Source organism: Borostomias antarcticus, assembly GCF_949987555.1.
Source record: "Borostomias antarcticus genome assembly, chromosome: 9".
Lineage (NCBI taxonomy): Eukaryota > Metazoa > Chordata > Actinopteri > Stomiiformes > Stomiidae > Borostomias > Borostomias antarcticus.
Genome location: NC_140242.1, coordinates 21803509 through 21821626, shown reverse-complemented (window position 1 = coordinate 21821626; position 18118 = coordinate 21803509). Strand labels below are relative to the sequence as shown.

The 18118-nt window shown below is 48.8% G+C and overlaps 1 protein-coding gene across 1 annotated transcript in view; it reads right to left on the bottom strand.

Moving 5' to 3' along the window:
- Nucleotides 1-978: 978 nt before the first annotated feature.
- The window catches only part of arhgap20 (Rho GTPase activating protein 20), a gene marked incomplete at both ends in the record, with an annotated part of 32396 nt that continues 15256 nt past the window's right edge, over nt 979-18118 (bottom strand). The window contains 3 exons of the mRNA XM_084442897.1: nt 979-2606; nt 13929-14043; nt 17415-17604. Coding sequence (XP_084299023.1) covers nt 979-2606; nt 13929-14043; nt 17415-17604 — 1933 coding nt within the window. The remainder of the gene's footprint in view (nt 2607-13928; nt 14044-17414; nt 17605-18118) is intronic.

Genomic DNA, 18118 nt, shown 5'->3' with positions numbered 1-18118 from the left:
TAAGTGATTAATCGGGTGTGCGCTGGGTCTGCCGCACACCTGATTAATCACTTAATCCAATCATATAGGACAGGAAATAAAGATGCCAAGTGACTTTCAGGAAGTAGTGAAGCTGGTGCACAGAGCCTATGGGTTCCCCTGGCTAAATAAAGGTAAAAAAATATATACAGTACAGAAAGCTCCCATTGATCTGAAGGTACTTTCACAAGAGTGACATTTATTATAATCATGATCATTTGTTTTCAGAAACATTGGATTTCCGATATATACAATATACCAATGGTGCATTCTGTTGCAAATATACTTTGAAGAGCCAGAAGCAGACGCAGCATCTACAAAAATACACATTTGATTCCTTACAGCTCATACAATACTATCACCAAGCATGAGATAATTATAAATACATAGACTTTTAGACACTGAACACAATTCAACAGATATAAGTAATACATATATAACATTTTTAAGACTGCTGTATATCAAAATCATGTAATTGTACAATGTTGGCAGCAATAGGATAAACACTTAATAATATATAATTCTACATAGTAAATAAGGGACTGATACACTGTATGAACATATGAAGGTCTGCATTTGCCCCCAATAGACACACACACGCATATGCACATGCACATGCACACACACACATATATATACAGGAGAAGGGTTTCAAGGTGAAAAGTCAGGCATGTTATCGATGCTGGTATGTGATGATGACAGAGCCTCCAACCATGGCACAACACTCCTCCGAAATCATCTGTCATTGATGAATGACAACAATTTTCTGTGTCTCACTCTGACACTCACACTCACACACAGCTGACAGGCTTGACTAGACCAGTCACGCTGAGGGGAACAGACATGTACATACATGATGCTATAAAGACCTCCATATAAACATGAAACCACTATGATTCAAATAAAACATATTGAGAAAGTCTACATAAAAAGGCCCAAATTCTCCCATACAAAGTCCTTTTACACGTATGACTCTTCGGCAAAGAATATTTGGTCAAAGTCGTCGAGGCGTGGGTCGCAGCACTGCCTGCTCTGCCACGCCCTCTTCCCCTGGACAATGGCCAGTGCCACCTCCTGACTCCTCCGCAGGCAGACATCTGCGTCTGCCTGCCCCTGCGAGGAAAAGTAGTCCTTCAATGCCCGCGAGGCGGATGGAGAGATGCGGAGGTGTGGCTCGCCGGCGGCGGGGGACTGCGGCTCCACATCAGACAGTCGGAGGCCGCTCTCCTGGAGCTGACCCTTGACCCCCCTGCAGCCGCGGAGCCTGTCCAGGGTGTGGCTGAAGGAGGAGGCCAGGTCAGTGGTCATCGCGGGCTCGGACGCTCTACGGGGCAGGGTGCGGGCCCGGCGGCCGGCGGCCTCCAGGGTGATGAGGGCGTGAGACTCCTTCCTCTGGAGGACCAGCGTGGAGGAGCTCTGGCCGTAGAACACGCCCCGAGGAGGCTGGGCCGGGTCACTTCCTGTCAGAGAGGGCGGCTGGGCCGTGTCACTTCCTGCTGGGGGTTTGGTGACGCCGGCCTGGTCGCGGAGCAGCCGCAGCTCGCGGATGGTCAGGTGCTTCTCCGAGCCCTTGTAGAAGGGGGAGAGGCAGCGCTGCAGCATGGCCTGCTGGTAGGAGGGGGGGCTGCTGGACCTCCTCCTGGAGCTGTGCCCAGCCCCCCTGGGCCCCCCGGCCCCTTGGCCCTTAGCTGGGCTGCTGATCCCCTTCACCTCCGCCTCCTGCTCTAAGTGTCCACTATCAGTTTGGCGCAGCGACAGGCGGCGGTCCCTCTTGAGCCAGGTGTTGGGGTGCAGGCTGTGGGGGTGGGGTATGCGGGGAGGCTGGCTCCAGTCCGGGGGCGCCTCCCTCTGAGGGGGAGAGTTCCTGGGGGACAGGGCGGGTCCGGAGGAGAGGGGGGCGGGCTCAGCCGTGGGGAAAACACCGCTGGTGGCGTAGTCAGTGGAATACTGCGAGAAGGCGGAGTCTAAAGAGCTGAGGGAAGAGCCTGTGGGGGAGGTTGCCGGGGACGACAGGCTGGAGCAGCTGGCATCTAGTCTCAACGGAGGGGGCGGGGCATGCTTCGGCTTCCTCCGCCCACTGAGCGCTCCGACTCCGTCTTTCTCCCCACCTCCAACTCCTCCCCCTTCATTCAACTGCAGCGTCCTCAGCCCCTGCTCCAGAAATACCACCTCTTCCTCCTCCTCCTCCTCCTCCTCCCCCTCCATGGCAGCATCATAGCTGGCTTTACGAGATGCCAGGTTGTGCCTCTCTAAGTGGACGGCCAACCCGGAGGGGGTGTGGCCCAGGGCGGGCTCTGAACTCCGCCTCAGCCTGCGCGGGCCCTGCGATTGGGCATTGGCCTGGCGAGGCTGGGGCTGGCGGACGGCTGGGGTGAACTTCCTGGGTCTGGCCAGCGGGGGGAGCTGCGGGAGGTCGGTCTCAGGGTCAGGATCGCAGTCGCTCAGGGTGATGACAGAGTCCCGGCTACGGCTGTCGGGCGTGGCCTTGTCTCGGAGCGGCGGGGCCGGGAATGGTGAATCGAGTTCGTCGTTCAGCTCGTTCTCCAGACTGTCGTAGGAGGAGTCATTCATCTGAAATGAGGACACGTCTATGGAGGGATATAGGGAGGGAGGGAGGGACGAGGGACAAAGTTATTCAAGTTGTTTTTTTTGGATGCAAACATCATTATACATATTTTTGGGGTGTCTAAGTATTCTATGCTCCTCTACAAAAACAATATATTATTTATTTGTTTTACATTTGGGATCTTCCAGTTGTCCTAAGTTACTCAATTTATGAAGTTTTGAACAAACACTTATTTCAACTACAGGTTTTGAGAACAAAGTGCATGCTGGGAGTTCCTGCACACTGCCACCATTCAGAAGACCAGTGAATGAGGGAAGAATGCCTGAGAACTTCCTAATCACCACGATTACATAAGGTCAAATTAGCTGACCCCTAGCCAATCAGCAGACCTCACAGACACACTGCTTCATACACACACACTGCTTCATATGGACGGGCTGGAGACAGAGAATACTAAACAAACACGCGGAGGACAAGACTAGGCTTGTCTCTCTCTCTCTCTCTCTCACACACACACACACACGTCACTGTCGAATGGTTGGTCAGTGTTAATAAGCAGTATAAGGATGATCTCTAGTACACGGGAGCTCTGTTTCAGGCCAGACCAACACAAACACAGGCACACTGAGAACAGGTCCCAAAGCTGCTGTTGGCTCAGTCATATAATATTTCCTCTGTATATACCTCCTCCTGCCTGCCCACACACACGCACGCTAGGGATGTGCGCAGCGACTATTTTCACTGAAGACTAGACGGTGGTTTTGTAACCGATTACACGACTAGTCTAAAAACAGGATTCCCAAGTTTCTACAACAAGTGCTAGTTAAAATAAATTGAGGATGTTTCCCAACCACTCAGCGGCAGCCAATTTGCACGCGTTGCACAGGGCTGTCACACACTCTCCACTATGACGCCTAATTGACGTCATGTAAGAAACGTCTATAAAGGTTTATTCCAGAGAGATTCGTGTCATTCGGGATTCGTGATTAGTAGCTAATGGTTACATTCAGCTATTTATCGATGCCTATACAGTTCATCCAGCCACGGTTGTGCGGTGCTGCTTTGGCTGACCTGGGGCCTGTTGTTGGTGCTGGTCTGGGTACAGCCATAATTACCGGCCACTACCTTTACCGCCGTTACAGTGAGTAGGGGAGAGCCGGGTCAAAAGTCACATTTTTTGGTTTGATTCCATTTACTCCGAAATTAATAGAGATAGATATAAGAGTTTAACATAAATAGGGCGAGAACGGACCGAGCGCAATGCGACTTTTGTCCCTGCCGAGCGGGACAAAAGTCTCATAGGAGAGGGGCAAAAGTCGCACAGCTGCAAAGTGTGTCCTATCTGGGTTTTTTTGGCATGTAATTCTCTTTTCTTTCAACAAATGTATTATTAGACATAATATCATAATAATATATAGCCTTCAACGACCTCCTGAGCTGCCTGCCTGATGGTCTCAGGGCTAAAGAGACCGCTCGTCGTTTTCCTCACCCTAACTCTTGGCATTATGTCAATGAAAGAAAATACATTGTAAATAAACATGGTTTTAGGCTATTGTGTTTATGTAGGCCTATAGGTTAAGCCATTTGTGTTCATAAGGTAACGTCATTGTAAATGAAAGTAGCCTAGCCTATATAATCCAATTGACTGGAACCAGGGGGTTTGACAAAAGTTACGACGCAAAATAATTTGTCTTGACTGCATTTAAGATTTATCTTTCACATTAAAACTGCATACAAAGTTGACCAATAGCATTAGAAAGATCTCTTCGAGAGCTTTCACCTGTTCATTCTGCCCAAATGTCACTCGCGCACCCCTCAGGTTCTAAGCCATCACAATGCGACTTCTGTCCCGCCACGGTCTCCTGTCATTTCTCCCTGGCTTGCAGGCACGACTTGCTCGCAAGAAACTTGAAAGCTATGCTATCATTTAGCCAGTAGACATGCTAAGAAAATTGCATATGTTTGCAAACTAAAACAAGTGAACACAATTTTACAATCGAAAAATGCTTATGAGACCATTATTTTACTTATATGGGGCAAAGGTGGTTTCCATCGATATCTGTCAAATATGCTGCGATCGCGCCCAAAATTTGAACGGAGCTCGTACACGGATTGTGCAGGCATGTATAACCACGCACACACACACACACACACACACACACACACACACACACACACACACACACACACACGTCACTGTCGAATGGTTGGTCAGTGTTAATAAGCAGTATAAGGATGATCTCTAGTACACAGGAGCTCTGTTTCAGGCCAGACCAACACAAACACAGGCGCACAGAGAAGAGGTCCAAAAGCTGCTGTTGGCTCAGCCATATAACATTTCCTCTGTATATACCCCCTCCTGCCTGCCCCCACACACGCACGCTAGGGATGAGCGCAGCGACTATTTTCACTGACGACTAGATGGTTTTGTAACCGATTACACGACTAGTCTAAAAACAGGATTCCCAAGTTTCTACAACAAGTGCTAGTTAGAAAAATTTAGGATGTTTCTCAAACTCTGCAAGCTAAGGTGCATGACTATTCTTGATGTTTCCCAACCACTCAGCGGCAGCCAATTTGCACGCGTTGCACAGAGCTGTCACACACTCTCTACTATGACGCCTAATTGACGTCATATAAGAAACGTCTATAAAGGTTTATTCCAGAGAGATTCGTGTCATTCGGGATTCGTGATTAATAGCTAATGGTTACATTCAGCTATTTATCGATGTCTATACAGTTCATCCAGCCACGGTTGTGCGGCGCTGCTTTGGCTGACCTGGGGCCTGTTGTTGGTGCTGGTCTGGGTACAGCCATAATCACAGGCCACTACCTTTACCGCCGTTACAGTGAGTAGGGGAGAGCCGGGTCAAAAGTCGAATTTTTCGGTTTGATTCCATTTACTCCGAAATTAATAGAGATAGAGATTCCACATTTTATGACACACAACTTGCACATGTCCTTCATTATTATCAACTGTAATGTTCGTGCTAGGATATAAGAGTTTAACATAAATAGGGCGAGAACGGACCGAACGCAACGCCGAGCGGGACAAAAGTCTCATAGGAGAGGGGCAAAAGTCGCACTGCTGGAAAGTGTGTCCTATCTGGGGTTTTATAATATAATAAATCTATATATAATATATAGCCTTCAACGACCTGAGCTGCCTGCCTGAAGGTCTCAGGGCTAAAGAGACCTCTCGTCGTTTTCCTCACCCTAACTCTTGGCATGCTGTCAATGAAAGAAAATACATTGTAAATAAACATGGTTTTAGGCTATTGTGTTTATGTAGGCCTATAGGTTAAGCTATTTGTGTTCATAAGGTAACGACATTGTAAATTAAAGTAGTCTATATAATCCAATTGACTGGAACCAGGGGGTTTGACAAAAGTTACGAGGCAAAATAATTCCGTTCAATTGGCGCTTAACGCGTTGCTTTTAGTTTGTTTACCGTTGCTAGGCAACCACAATAACATGTTTATTTACATAGTGCCTGCGTGTGTGTGTGTGTGTGTCTGTGTGTGTGTCTGTGTGTGCGTGTGTGTACGTGTTCAGATACCGGCCGTGGCCCACAGCATCAGGCCCCTTACCTCAGCGCTGTCCCACATGCTCCTCCCCCTCCCTCTACCATCAGCCACCAGCGGCTCACCCTTGACCAGCTTGTCTTCATTCATGAGCTGGGCAAGGGAAGCTTTGGCACGGTAAGCTAAGCACCACAACACTGTCCTCTCTCACTGCCAACACAAGCCACTCTCCAAGACTGGGGGCGGGGGTGGACGAACGGTGGTGCAGGGGCTTCTTAAACTTGATGAGCTCTGAATATAATACTAGGGAAGTGTATTGAATATAATACTAGGGAAGTATATCCCAACCTCTCCCTCCGGTCATCAGGTCTACCTGGCTGAGCTGAAGCGGCAGAGAGGGAAGTATGTTGCCGTGAAGGTTCTGGAGAAATGGGAGGTTCTCCAGAACAACAACTTGAAGTTCGCCACGGTGGAGAGGCGGGTGTTGACCCTGGCTAGGAACAACCACTTCCTCGCCCACCTGTACTCCACCTTCCAGGACAAGGTAAGATCTACCTCCTCCCTTCTCAATTACTACTTGGTCATTATGGAGATTGGATGGGGGGTTAAGTACCTTGGTCAAGGGCACAACGGTAGCTTGGAAATTGCCTGGTCTTGAACCAGCAACCTTTGGGTTTGCTGGTCAGATGCCCTGACCACAGGGCTACCTATCACTCCATCCTCTCTCTCTCTCTCTCTCTCTCTCTCTCTCTCTCTCTCAATTCAATTCAATGAGCTTTATTGGCATGAAAGAACAAGGTTAATTATTGCCAATGCAAAGTCTTATACATAAATAATAAATAAATAAAATTAACTCAAGAAAGAAGAAAGAAAAGTAAACAAATACATAATTAAATAAAGGAAAGAAAGAAAAAATATATATCACACACACATACACAACGACGACGATGACTGACTGACAACTGTATGTGTGTCCAGGACCACCTCTACTTTGTGATGGAGTTTGTCAGCGGAGGATCACTGGCTTCCCTGATACGGGACGGCCCCCTCGACCTCGCCAGATCCAGGTGAGTGCCAGAGCTACACCAGGTCATATACAGGCCCTTTTATAGGAGTTAATGCAGGGTGTCGTAATGATAATAAACCACTAAAGCCATATCAACATACAACAGCCACGACTAAAACTGCCTCAAAGCGTCTGGGCTGTTGTGTGAACCTTAGTCTGACTCAACAGATGTAGGTTTTGGGGATAAGCCTTGTAGTTTGTTTATTACTGCCCAATCAGTAGCGCCAATTCATGTGGTCGGCCAATCAGTGGCGATGGGAGATTATCCCAGACTACGTGAAACAACAACAGCCTAGCAATCGCTCTGCCGAAGATGATTGTGATTGGTTTAAAGAAATACATCCCCCACCCCCCTACACCTCCATCCATTGAGTCCACACAGCGTTAATGAAGTGTGGAGATAGGTCTGGCTATGTGAGAATAATTATGAACCTTAATATGCTGCAAACTTCCCTCCATGTCCCTCAGGTTCTACTCAGCTGAAATTGTCGTCGGCCTCCAGTTTTTGCACTCAAACGGAGTCATACACAGAGACCTGAAGCTGGACAATGTCATGCTCGACCGGGATGGCCACATTAAGATCATCGACTTCGGGCTGTCTACGTTCATGGGTGACCGCAAGCTGACCACATCCCACTATGGGACATTGCTGTACATGTCCCCACAGGTGAGTGTGTGGGTAGGCACCAGACCTGGGTCCAAATATCATTTTTGTCGTGCTCTCTCTCTCTCTCTCTCGCTCTCTCTTCACTCTCCTTTTCTCTGTTTGTCCTCAGGTCATCATAAGTGATCCGTATTCATACTCCGCTGACTGGTGGTCCTTTGGGATCCTCTTGCACGAGCTGCTGACCGGCGGGAAGCCCTACTACGGCGATGATGTCGACACGGTGATGGTCGGCATCTTATGCATGGACCACTGGTGGTCTAGCAATAAGGAGGCCAATGACCTGCTGGACAAGGTCTGTTAAGCAAGCACACACACACACACACTATATATATATATGAATGAAATTCATAATTCAGCAACATTTGTTTGGGTCACCGAGCCCCATCTCCTATCTCCGTCCCAGCTGTTGGATATCGACCCCAGGTTGAGGTTGGGAGAGGTGGGTAACATCAGGAACCACCCCTTCTATGACACCATCAGCTGGTCCGCTCTGGAGAAGAGAGTGATGGACCCCCCCGAAGTGGTACGACCCGGTTCTCCGGCTTCATGATTGGTCTATTAAGTCTGTTGATTAACTGACTCTTCTTATTTACTGATATTAGATTTGTATTTAAAGGCATAGTATGCTTACTATGCTATTTTGGACATTTAGCCCTAATTGTGGTCTGTCCCTGTCCACTTCCATTGTAAAGACATTTGAGTCAGAAGGAAATCTCTACAGTATCTAGCTCAGTGAAATGATGGTCTCATGTGTCAGGTTCATGTTAGACAGACCGCAAATGTCCAAAATAGCATACTTATCCTTTAAGGTATCAGTTCTTAGACGGTCAGCAGGATGTCCTTATTTCTAGAACATAGTGCTTAATTCTCCATGCGACTAGTTGCTTGTTGCCGACAGCCCTTTTCTGTCAATCATCAGGAGCAAGTCTGCAGCGATTCTGACCTGGAAGACTCTGAGGACTCTGTACATCAGGAGCAGTTTGCGGGGTTCTCATACATCGACCCCAAAATGGAGGACCTGCTCATGAAAGAGTCATGTCCAGCGGTCGAGCCTGACGTGGAACAGTCAAAGAGTGGTGAGTGGAGAAATAACTGACCGTAGAATGTGTTCGGTCAGAATCAAGTATTTCAGAGCGCCATGTAATGAAACTCTCTAAATGCTGGATATTTCTCTCTCTCTGTGTCTCTCTCTCTCCCTCCCTCTCTCTCTCTCTCTCCCCTTCACACCCTCACAGAGACCGGCGTGTCACCATGGCTGTGCATTGGCGCTGCTGTCCTCGCCACGGGGGCTCTGTTTTGGTGGCTAACATGACACACACACACACACACACACACACACATACACACACACACACACACACACAGCCCAAGGGACAAACACAACAATCGCACATTTTATGAGAAAGGTTTGTGTGTTTCTTGGCATCATTCACTTCAGAGCTGTGATTGGTTGGGTGGTTCTTCAACACTGATCTCTCCAGCAGTAACTGACCCATGTCTGACCTCACTGACCTGCATAGGAGTTCACTGAAAGCACCACTCACCTCTGGGAAAGACCTCCACGTTTCCCAGGCAGTCTTCTTTCAGTCTGGGAGAGTCACACACTGTGTTTGGACATAGGGCCTCATTTAGGACTTACCCATGACGTTGGTTGATTGAGGTGATTTTCAGTTGCTTCATGCTGAACGTTCACGTCATGATAATGCTGCCCAATGTAATGGTACCATCTTCCTGTCTGTCTGTCTATCTGTCTATCTTAAAGTCAAAGTCAGGGATATTTGTCCCATACAGTAGAAATCAGATCTGAACCCATCTGGGGTCATTCGGATCTGAAAGTGACGTCAAAATACAAAAATTTTACAAAATAGAATATTTATTTCATTTACACCCAGACTAAATCAATAAATGTCCTCTATAACAACCAGAGTGGCATTGAAATTGCAATTAAATAACCAGCTATACTTTTTGTACTAGCCATTTTGTCACGTTAAAATGTAGTAAAATGTTCAATTTGACAGATAGGCAGATAGGCAGATAGGCAGATAGGCAGATAGACAGACAGACAGACAGACAGACAGACAGACAGACAGACAGACAGACAGACAGATAGATAGATAGATAGATAGATAGACAGACAGACAGACAGACAGACAGACAGACAGACAGACAGACAGACAGACAGACAGACAGACAGACAGATAGATAGATAGATAGATAGATAGATAGATAGATAGATAGATAGATAGATAGATAGATAGATAGATACAAACAAACAAAAAGGTTTTCAATTGCGGACTGGAGCTTTAAGTGAGTTTGGTAGCAAATGCTTGATGGTACCATTACATTGGGCAGCATTATCATGACGTGAACGTTCAGCATGAAGCAGCTGAAAATCACCTCAATCAACCAACGTCATGGGTAAATCCTAAATGAGGCCCTATGTCCAAACACAGTGTGTGACTCTCCCAGACTGAAAGAAGACTGCCTGGGAAACGTGGAGGTCTTTCCCAGAGGTGAGTGGTGCTTTCAGTGAACTCCTATGCAGGTCAGTGAGGTCAGACGTGGGTCAGTTACTGCTGGAGAGATCAGTGTTGAAGAACCACCCAACCAATCACAGCTCTGAAGTGAATGATGCCAAGAAACACACAAACTTTTCTCATAAAATGCGCGATTGTTGTGGTTGTCCCTTAAAAACACACACTTACACACACTTACACACACACACACACACACACACACACACACACACACACACACACACACACACACCATAAAGACACTCTTCACCCCCCCCTCCCGCCATGAAGCCACCATGTGAGGATGCTGTTCGTTGACTACAGTTTAGCATTTCACATCATAGTCCCCCTCAGACTCCACCAAACTCTGGGACTCAACCCCGACCTGCGCAGCTGGATCCTGGACTTCATCTCTGACCCTCAACACCGGAGTCACCAGTATTGCATCCTGAGCCCTCTCCTCTCCTCCCTCCCCTGTCCACCCACGACTGCGTAGCCACGCACAACTCCACTATTGATTAAGTTCGCCGATGACACAATGGTAATAGGCCTGATTATCGACAACGATGAGGCGGCCTATAGGAGTGAAGTCGAGGAGCTGATCGTGGTCTACAGGAAGAGAGGAGACCCAGATAGCAAGCGGATCTGGGCCATATACAGGCCCTTGTGGCTTAGTTCCGACCCATATATGGCCCAGAATTATTACACATCCGCTTGCTATCTGGGGAGAGGTTGGACCTCATCACCATCAGTGGATCGACCGTAAAGAGAATTCAAAGTTCCTACCCAGATAGCAAGCGAATGTGTAATGATTCTGGGCCATATATGGGCCGGAACTAAGCCACAAGGGCCAGATCTGGCCTGTATATGGCCCAGATCCGCTTGCTATCTGGGTAGTGTCCATATCACTTAGGACCTGACCTGGGAGGTGCACACCGCCCATGTGGTGAAAAAGGCACAGCAACGCCTCTTTGTCTGGCAACGCATAAAGAACTGTGTGGAACCAAACCCTGACTGGGCGCTCCAGAGTCTTCCCAAAGTCCATAACTGGTAGGCTTGCATTTTAAGCTGTTAAAAAAATACTGATGGGGAAAAAAACACGATACATTATTTTGAGGAAAAAGGATGGCTGAAATGTATTGATTATGGTACTTTATGCACTGAGATCATTATGAAGGTGCCAGGATCATGGCAAAGGTGTTCGAGCAGCAGTCATCAATGGATGAGCGCCAAGATGTTCAAAAGAGACGGTGCAACACGCGCTATGACTCCAGTGACGAATGTAATATAATAAAGTGCATTCAACAGTCCCAAAAGATTACTACTTTTGAAATTGACTAATCTGAGCTAATTTACTCATATTCCACTAGATATTCCAAGCCCCAGGCAGCCATCGGTCCCCACAACGCAGGCCAAAGCCAGTATGCCAGGTGCCGGAATCGAAAGGCCTCTGCCGGCTGTCCAGTACAATCCGCGTGTGCTGTACAATCCAGGTATGCATGTTTGTGTTGTGAAATGTCTATGCCTACTGCACACTGATAGTTGGACTATTTTTTAGATTTTGAATACCATTTTACTCATCTTGCAGATTTTCCGAGCTCATCCCCTGTGAGCGAAAACCATGCAAGCCCAGGCCCCATGTATAGCACCCCAGCCAGACCAGGTAAGAGTGGCATGTACTGCTGTGGTGTTGTGATGTGTCTACCTGTTTCATGTCTTCATTTATTTTCCTTCAAATGCCAGAAGCCAAAGCATGCTGCCAACACCATAAAGTTTCCTGCTAATCCCTTTTATTTTTCAGTTAGCTCTGTGATGCCATCGCCCAAGAGAACGGCTCCAGCAGCATTGACTCCGTGTACCCCTCTACCCAATCGATGCTGCTCTGCAGATGCTGGTACGTGCAATTTCAGGAACATGTTGCATGCAGGGATATATTTTGAGTTGAATTTAGTTTTATGTCAATGTACTTATAGCCACATCTGTGTTGATATCTAGATTTCCAGAGGACGGTACATCAGCAGTTCTCGGACTTACGGAAGCAGCTCCGTGAGCTCACGCAGAGTGTGAGGGAGCTGGCCCAGAGCATACGGCCTGGGGAGTTCAGAGGTGCCCAGGGAGAAGTGCTGGATGCACTGGACCCTGCCCAAACGGAGGAGGAGCTGCAAGTCATTGAGGCTAAGTTGAAGGACCGGGAACATCAGAGGAAAATGGTGAGTGTCTGCAGGGCAGAATGTTATGCCTTATTTTTGCAGGGAAGGGTACAGTAAATGACTGTCTTTATGTTTTGCAGACACAATTATTATTATTATTATTATGTCTTTAGGTATCTGCAGAAGCCCGTCTGAGCACAGCCCATCCAAGCACAGTCCATCTGAGCACAGCCCAGCGTTCCGATGAGGAAGACTTCCCTTCCTAGCTGCCCCCCAGCCCATCTGAGCACAGCCCCCCCCCCCAGCCTATCTGACGCCCACCCGCAGCTCATCTGGGCACAGCCCCCCCAGCCTATCTGAGCACAGCCTGTCATTTTTTTGTAAATAACACAGGATGTTTTTTTAAAATCCTTTTTGTTTTTAGAACTTGTTTATAATGTTGCAGGCCAGACATTGTGTGTACTTTTTTGTCTGGCTAGCCATAGTGTGATTTTGTGTGATATTGTACTTTTTTAATATAATAAATTGTTCTTAACGGTTAATGGTGTTGTGTCATACCTTTTGTATCATAATTATGCTTGCTGCATTGACTTTATGGCATTAATAGGCTCTTTGCACAAGCTCCACTACTTCCTGAAACTCTACAGGTATATTTCTTTTCTGTCCTATACTATTGGATGGAAGTGATTGATCAGGTGTGCTGCACACCGGATTCATCGCAATTGCCTTCCAATAGTATAGGACAGGAAAGAAATATGCCTGTAGAGTTTCAGGAAGTAGTTGAGCTTGTGCAAAGAGCTTATTTGTTTTTGTTTAATCGACTATTATTTCTTAAACGACTAGCAAAAGCTGTGCCGTTTAGTCGTTTAAACGACTAGACGTGCACATCCCTAACGCACGCACACACACAAACACACACACACACACACACACACACACACACACACACACACACACACACACACACACACACACACACACACACAACCCATCTAACCCTTGTGAGGAACCATGACAAATTAAAACACTGTTATGTTGTTTCAGTTCTGCTTGGGTTGGCCCCCTCCTCCTCCTCCCTCTCTTTCCTGCTCTCTCTCTCTCTCTCTCTCTCTCAGCGTAGTTCCTACATCCTCAGTGTGTTCTGTTCCTATAACTATCGAGCACTCCTTCTCAACTGAAACGCACAAAGGAAATCTGCTCAAAGGATCCTAACTGAAAATCTAGTAGCTGGAATTTACTGTAAATGACCAGTATACAAAGCTACCATGACAAGCTGTAACCTACCAGTAAGTCACTAGTATACAATGTTACTGCAGACTGTAACCTACCAGTAAGTCACCAGTATACAAAGTTACTGCAGGCTGTAACCTATCAGTAAGTCACCAGGATACAGTATTACCGTGGCAGGCTGTTTATCTTACCAGAGCCGTGGTCACTGCTGCTGCCCTTCTGGGGGAAGGAACCAAACAGGGAAGAGATGTCTTCGCCCAGCACCTTCCTGCAGTTCTGGATGATGAAGTGAACCAGTTCACAGACCTGGGAACAGATGTTACACTCAGGTTAACCTGCCGCCATACACTCAGGGGCTGCTACTGGATCAGTGTGTGACTCAGGCAACACATCACATTTACAAGTCACAGTCTACATTAGGCTACTTGAATGTGTATGTGTTCAATGTGTATGTCCAATGTAATTATCTAGTAATAACAGTGAACTCAAATGTTCTAACAGGAAAGTGAAAGGCCATCTAACTGCAATATCTTTAGTTCATAATTGTTAAAGCGTGCTAAGCTTCACACAAGGAACTCAACAGAGTTTATCATGTTTGATAAACACGTTCAACATGTTTATCAAAGATAATCCATTTACAAAACAGACGCCGTCATGCTGACGTCACATGGATTTATTCAGCTGATTTCAAGGCTGCTCAACAGCGTTGCTGTCCTCTTCCCAGAACTGTAACTTTTACAGTTTACAGGACATTTTTTTCCCCTCAGACTTGATGTGTTCAGAAATGTGTTGAAGAATGTGTTGACGCCGCTGCCTTCTCCGTGCCTCCATGACGTTGTGGAAATAAGTGAGAGACAAACACCAGAGCTCTCTGTTTGCCGGCGTCCCAGACGCTGCGGGTGTTTCGGGGACTGTGCCGTATGTCCCCTGCGTCCTCACACTCCTGCTTGCTCGGACAAGGACAGGGACAAGGACTGGGGGACAGAGACAGGGAGGAGGACTGGGGGACAGGGAGGTGGACTGGGGGACAGGGAGGAGGACTGGGGGACAGGGAGGTGGACTGGGGGACAGGGAGGAGGACTGGGGGACAGGGACAGGGAGGAGGACTGGGGGACAGGGACAGGGAGGAGGACTGGGGGACAGAGACAGGGAGGAGAACAGGGGGACAGGGAGGAGGACAGGGAGCAGGACTGGGGGACAGAGACAGGGAGGAGGACTGGGGGACAGGGAGGAGGACTGGGGGACAGAGACAGGGAGGAGAACAGGGGGACAGGGAGGAGGACAGGGAGCAGGACTGGGGGACAGAGACAGGGAGGAGGACTGGGGGACAGGGAGGAGGACTGGGGGACAGGGAGGAGGACTGGGGGACAGGGACAGGGAGGAGGACTGGGGGACAGGGACAGGGAGGAGGACTGGGGGACAGGGACAGGGAGGAGGACTGGGGGACAGGGAGGAGGACTGGGGGACAGGGAGGAGGACTGGGGGACAGGAACAGGGAGGAGGACTGGGGGACAGGGACAGGGAGGAGGACTGGGGGACAGAGACAGGGAGGAGGACTGGGGGACAGGGAGGAGGACAGGGGGACAGGGAGGAGGACTGGGGGACAGAGGCAGGGAGGAGGACTGGGGGACAAGGAGGAGGACAGGGGGACAGAGAGGAGGACTGGGGGACAGAGACAGGGAGGAGGACTGGGGGACAGGGACAGGGAGGAGGACTGGGGGATAGGGAGGAGGACTCGGGGACAGGGACAGGGAGGAGGACTGGGGGACAGGGACAGGGAGGAGGACTGGGGGACAGGGAGGAGGACTCGGGGACAGGGACAGGGAGGAGGACTGGGGGACAGGGAGGAGGACTGGGGGACAGAGACAGGGAGGAGGACTGGGGGACAGAGACAGGGAGGAGGACTGGGGGACAGAGGCAGGGAGGAGGACTGGGGGACAGGGAGGAGGACTGGGGGACAGGGACAGGGAGGAGGACTGGGGGACAGGGAGGAGGACTCGGGGACAGGGACAGGGAGGAGGACTGGGGGTCTGGAGGTGAAACTCCACATGAAACAGCCCTGATATTAGGACAAAGGAAAGGACTAATGGAGCAGGCGCGTCCGGGCCACAGAGATAAGATCAGTCCATCACCATGTCTCCAGGCCTCCTCACACCCACACGCTCCCACTATCAACCACTGTCAACCACTCTCATCCACTCTCATCCACTCTCAACTACTCTCAACCACTCTCATCCACTCTCATCCACTCTCAACCCAGCAAGTTCATATGCCTTTTTAAGCCACATTTCCTACCAAAATACACTTCTATGTTTACTTCAAATAACTGAAGTAACGGTTGTAGAGAATTTAAACTATGTCCTGCCGCAAACATGTAAATCATACCCTGAGTAAAAGCAGAGTAGAGGTGGAAGAGGATGAGGGTTGACGTGTCACTGCTGAGGTCCCAGACTGGCGACAGAACCAAGAGCCCACGCTAGTGTGACCTGACCTCATAACAGAGCAGGCCAAGAGAAGCCTGGACCACACACACTAACAAACACAACAACATGAGTCTGTGTACATTTACTGTGTAAGCATGCGGTTTTTTTTGTTTTTTTTGGGGGGGGGGGCGTTCGTAGTGTAGTAAAGCAAGAGAGGAGTGTTTCGGCATGGGGACGGCTCGGTGGAAACACACTGGCCCTCAGGAATCCGGAGGAAATGCTTTGGATGTTTTCCTGTGAAACCTCAGCAGCCGCCAGCCGGGCGAGAAACATGGGAGACGAGTGAGAGATCTGGACACGCCCATCCATAGAATGAATGTTTCCACCACTCTGTGTCAAAGTCGACCGTTATTCCGGAAAGCACATGACTGACGCTTGGTTCCGATTGGCTGTCAGTCCATATGTGGCCAGTGGTTTGGCCACTGGCGTGTCGGCATGGAGATTTATCCAGCCCTGGCCAGTGGTATATCAGTTAGCGCATACTTGTCAAGTTTTCCTTGTCAAAATAAGCTGGAGGATTTAAAGCTGGACTGAGGATAAGAATGGGGATTTCAAGCTTGAGTGTGCCAGTGCTGAAATGTAACACTCGAAAGAAAGTGCGTGTGTGTGTGTCTGTGTGTGTGTCTGCATGTGTGTGTGTGCATGTGTGCGTGTGTCCATTTCTGATGTATTTTAACGCCTGCGTGCTAGCGGGTAGATTGGTGTTAAGGGGTTAACTGAACACACGGCTGTGAGAGACTGCAGGGCGTCCAGACAGATGCCTGTTTGTTCCTCAGTTCCAGCACCTCAGGACTGCGCGGTGGTGAGAGTATGCTTGAAGTATGCTGCTACCATCCCAGGCTTGGTTCACACCCTGCCCTGGCCCCCAGACTTGCGTACCACAACCCCACAGGTGTGACTGTGTGTGTGTGTGTGTGTGTGTGTGTGTGTGTGTGTATGTGTGTGTGTGTGTGAGAGAGAGAGAGAGAGAGAGAGAGAACGTGTACAACTAATCTTCATTTGACATTGATCCATGATGCCCAGTGGGTTGAGTTGATCTCTGTCTCCAGTACGAAAATTTGAACTGGCCAGTGTTCCAACATGTCCGGGACTTGAAACACTGTGTGTGTGTGTCTGTGTGTGTGTGTGTGTGTGTGTGTGTGTGTGTGTGTGTGTGTGTGTGTGTGTGTGCGAGAGAGAGAGAGAGAGTCTCACCTTCTTGGTGCCCTCCCCCTCTTCCTCGGGGGTGGAGGGCGCTGGAGCCCAGAGCATGCTGGGAGCGATGCACACAGACAGGTTGAAGGCGTTCATCTGATTGTCATCAGCGTTGTCCTGGATACAGTTGAGCATGGCGACAAGGTGACGGAGGAGGAGCACGTTCTCACTGGGGAGAAGCTGGAGGAGTCTGGGGGAGAGGGAGGAGGAGGAGAGGAGGAGAGGGGGAGGAGATGGAGGAGAGGAGGAGAGGGAGGAGGAGGAGAGCAGAGGATAGAGGAATGGGAGAAGTAGGTAGAGAGTGGAAGATAAAAAAAGAGAGTAGTGTTGGAGAGGGAGAGAGAGAGGGAGGGAGAGAGAGGGAGGGGAGGGAGAGAGGGGAGGGAGGAAGACAAAAAGGATGAGTGAGATATTCAGTCAGCCACTCTAGTGTAGCTGAGGAACACTTCTACAAGAGCAGGGGAAACCATGAAGGGAACACACTGTTTACACATAGAGGAGTGGAACACATGCACACACACACATACACACACATACACACACACACACACACACACACACACACACACACACACACACACACACACGCATTCCCTCAATCCCGGTGGTGTTCTCCATGCTCTGTGTGTGTGTGTGTTACTGTGTTACTGTATCTGCTTGTCTTCAGTCCTCTGAATCAAACTTTTTATTATTTCTTTTATCGT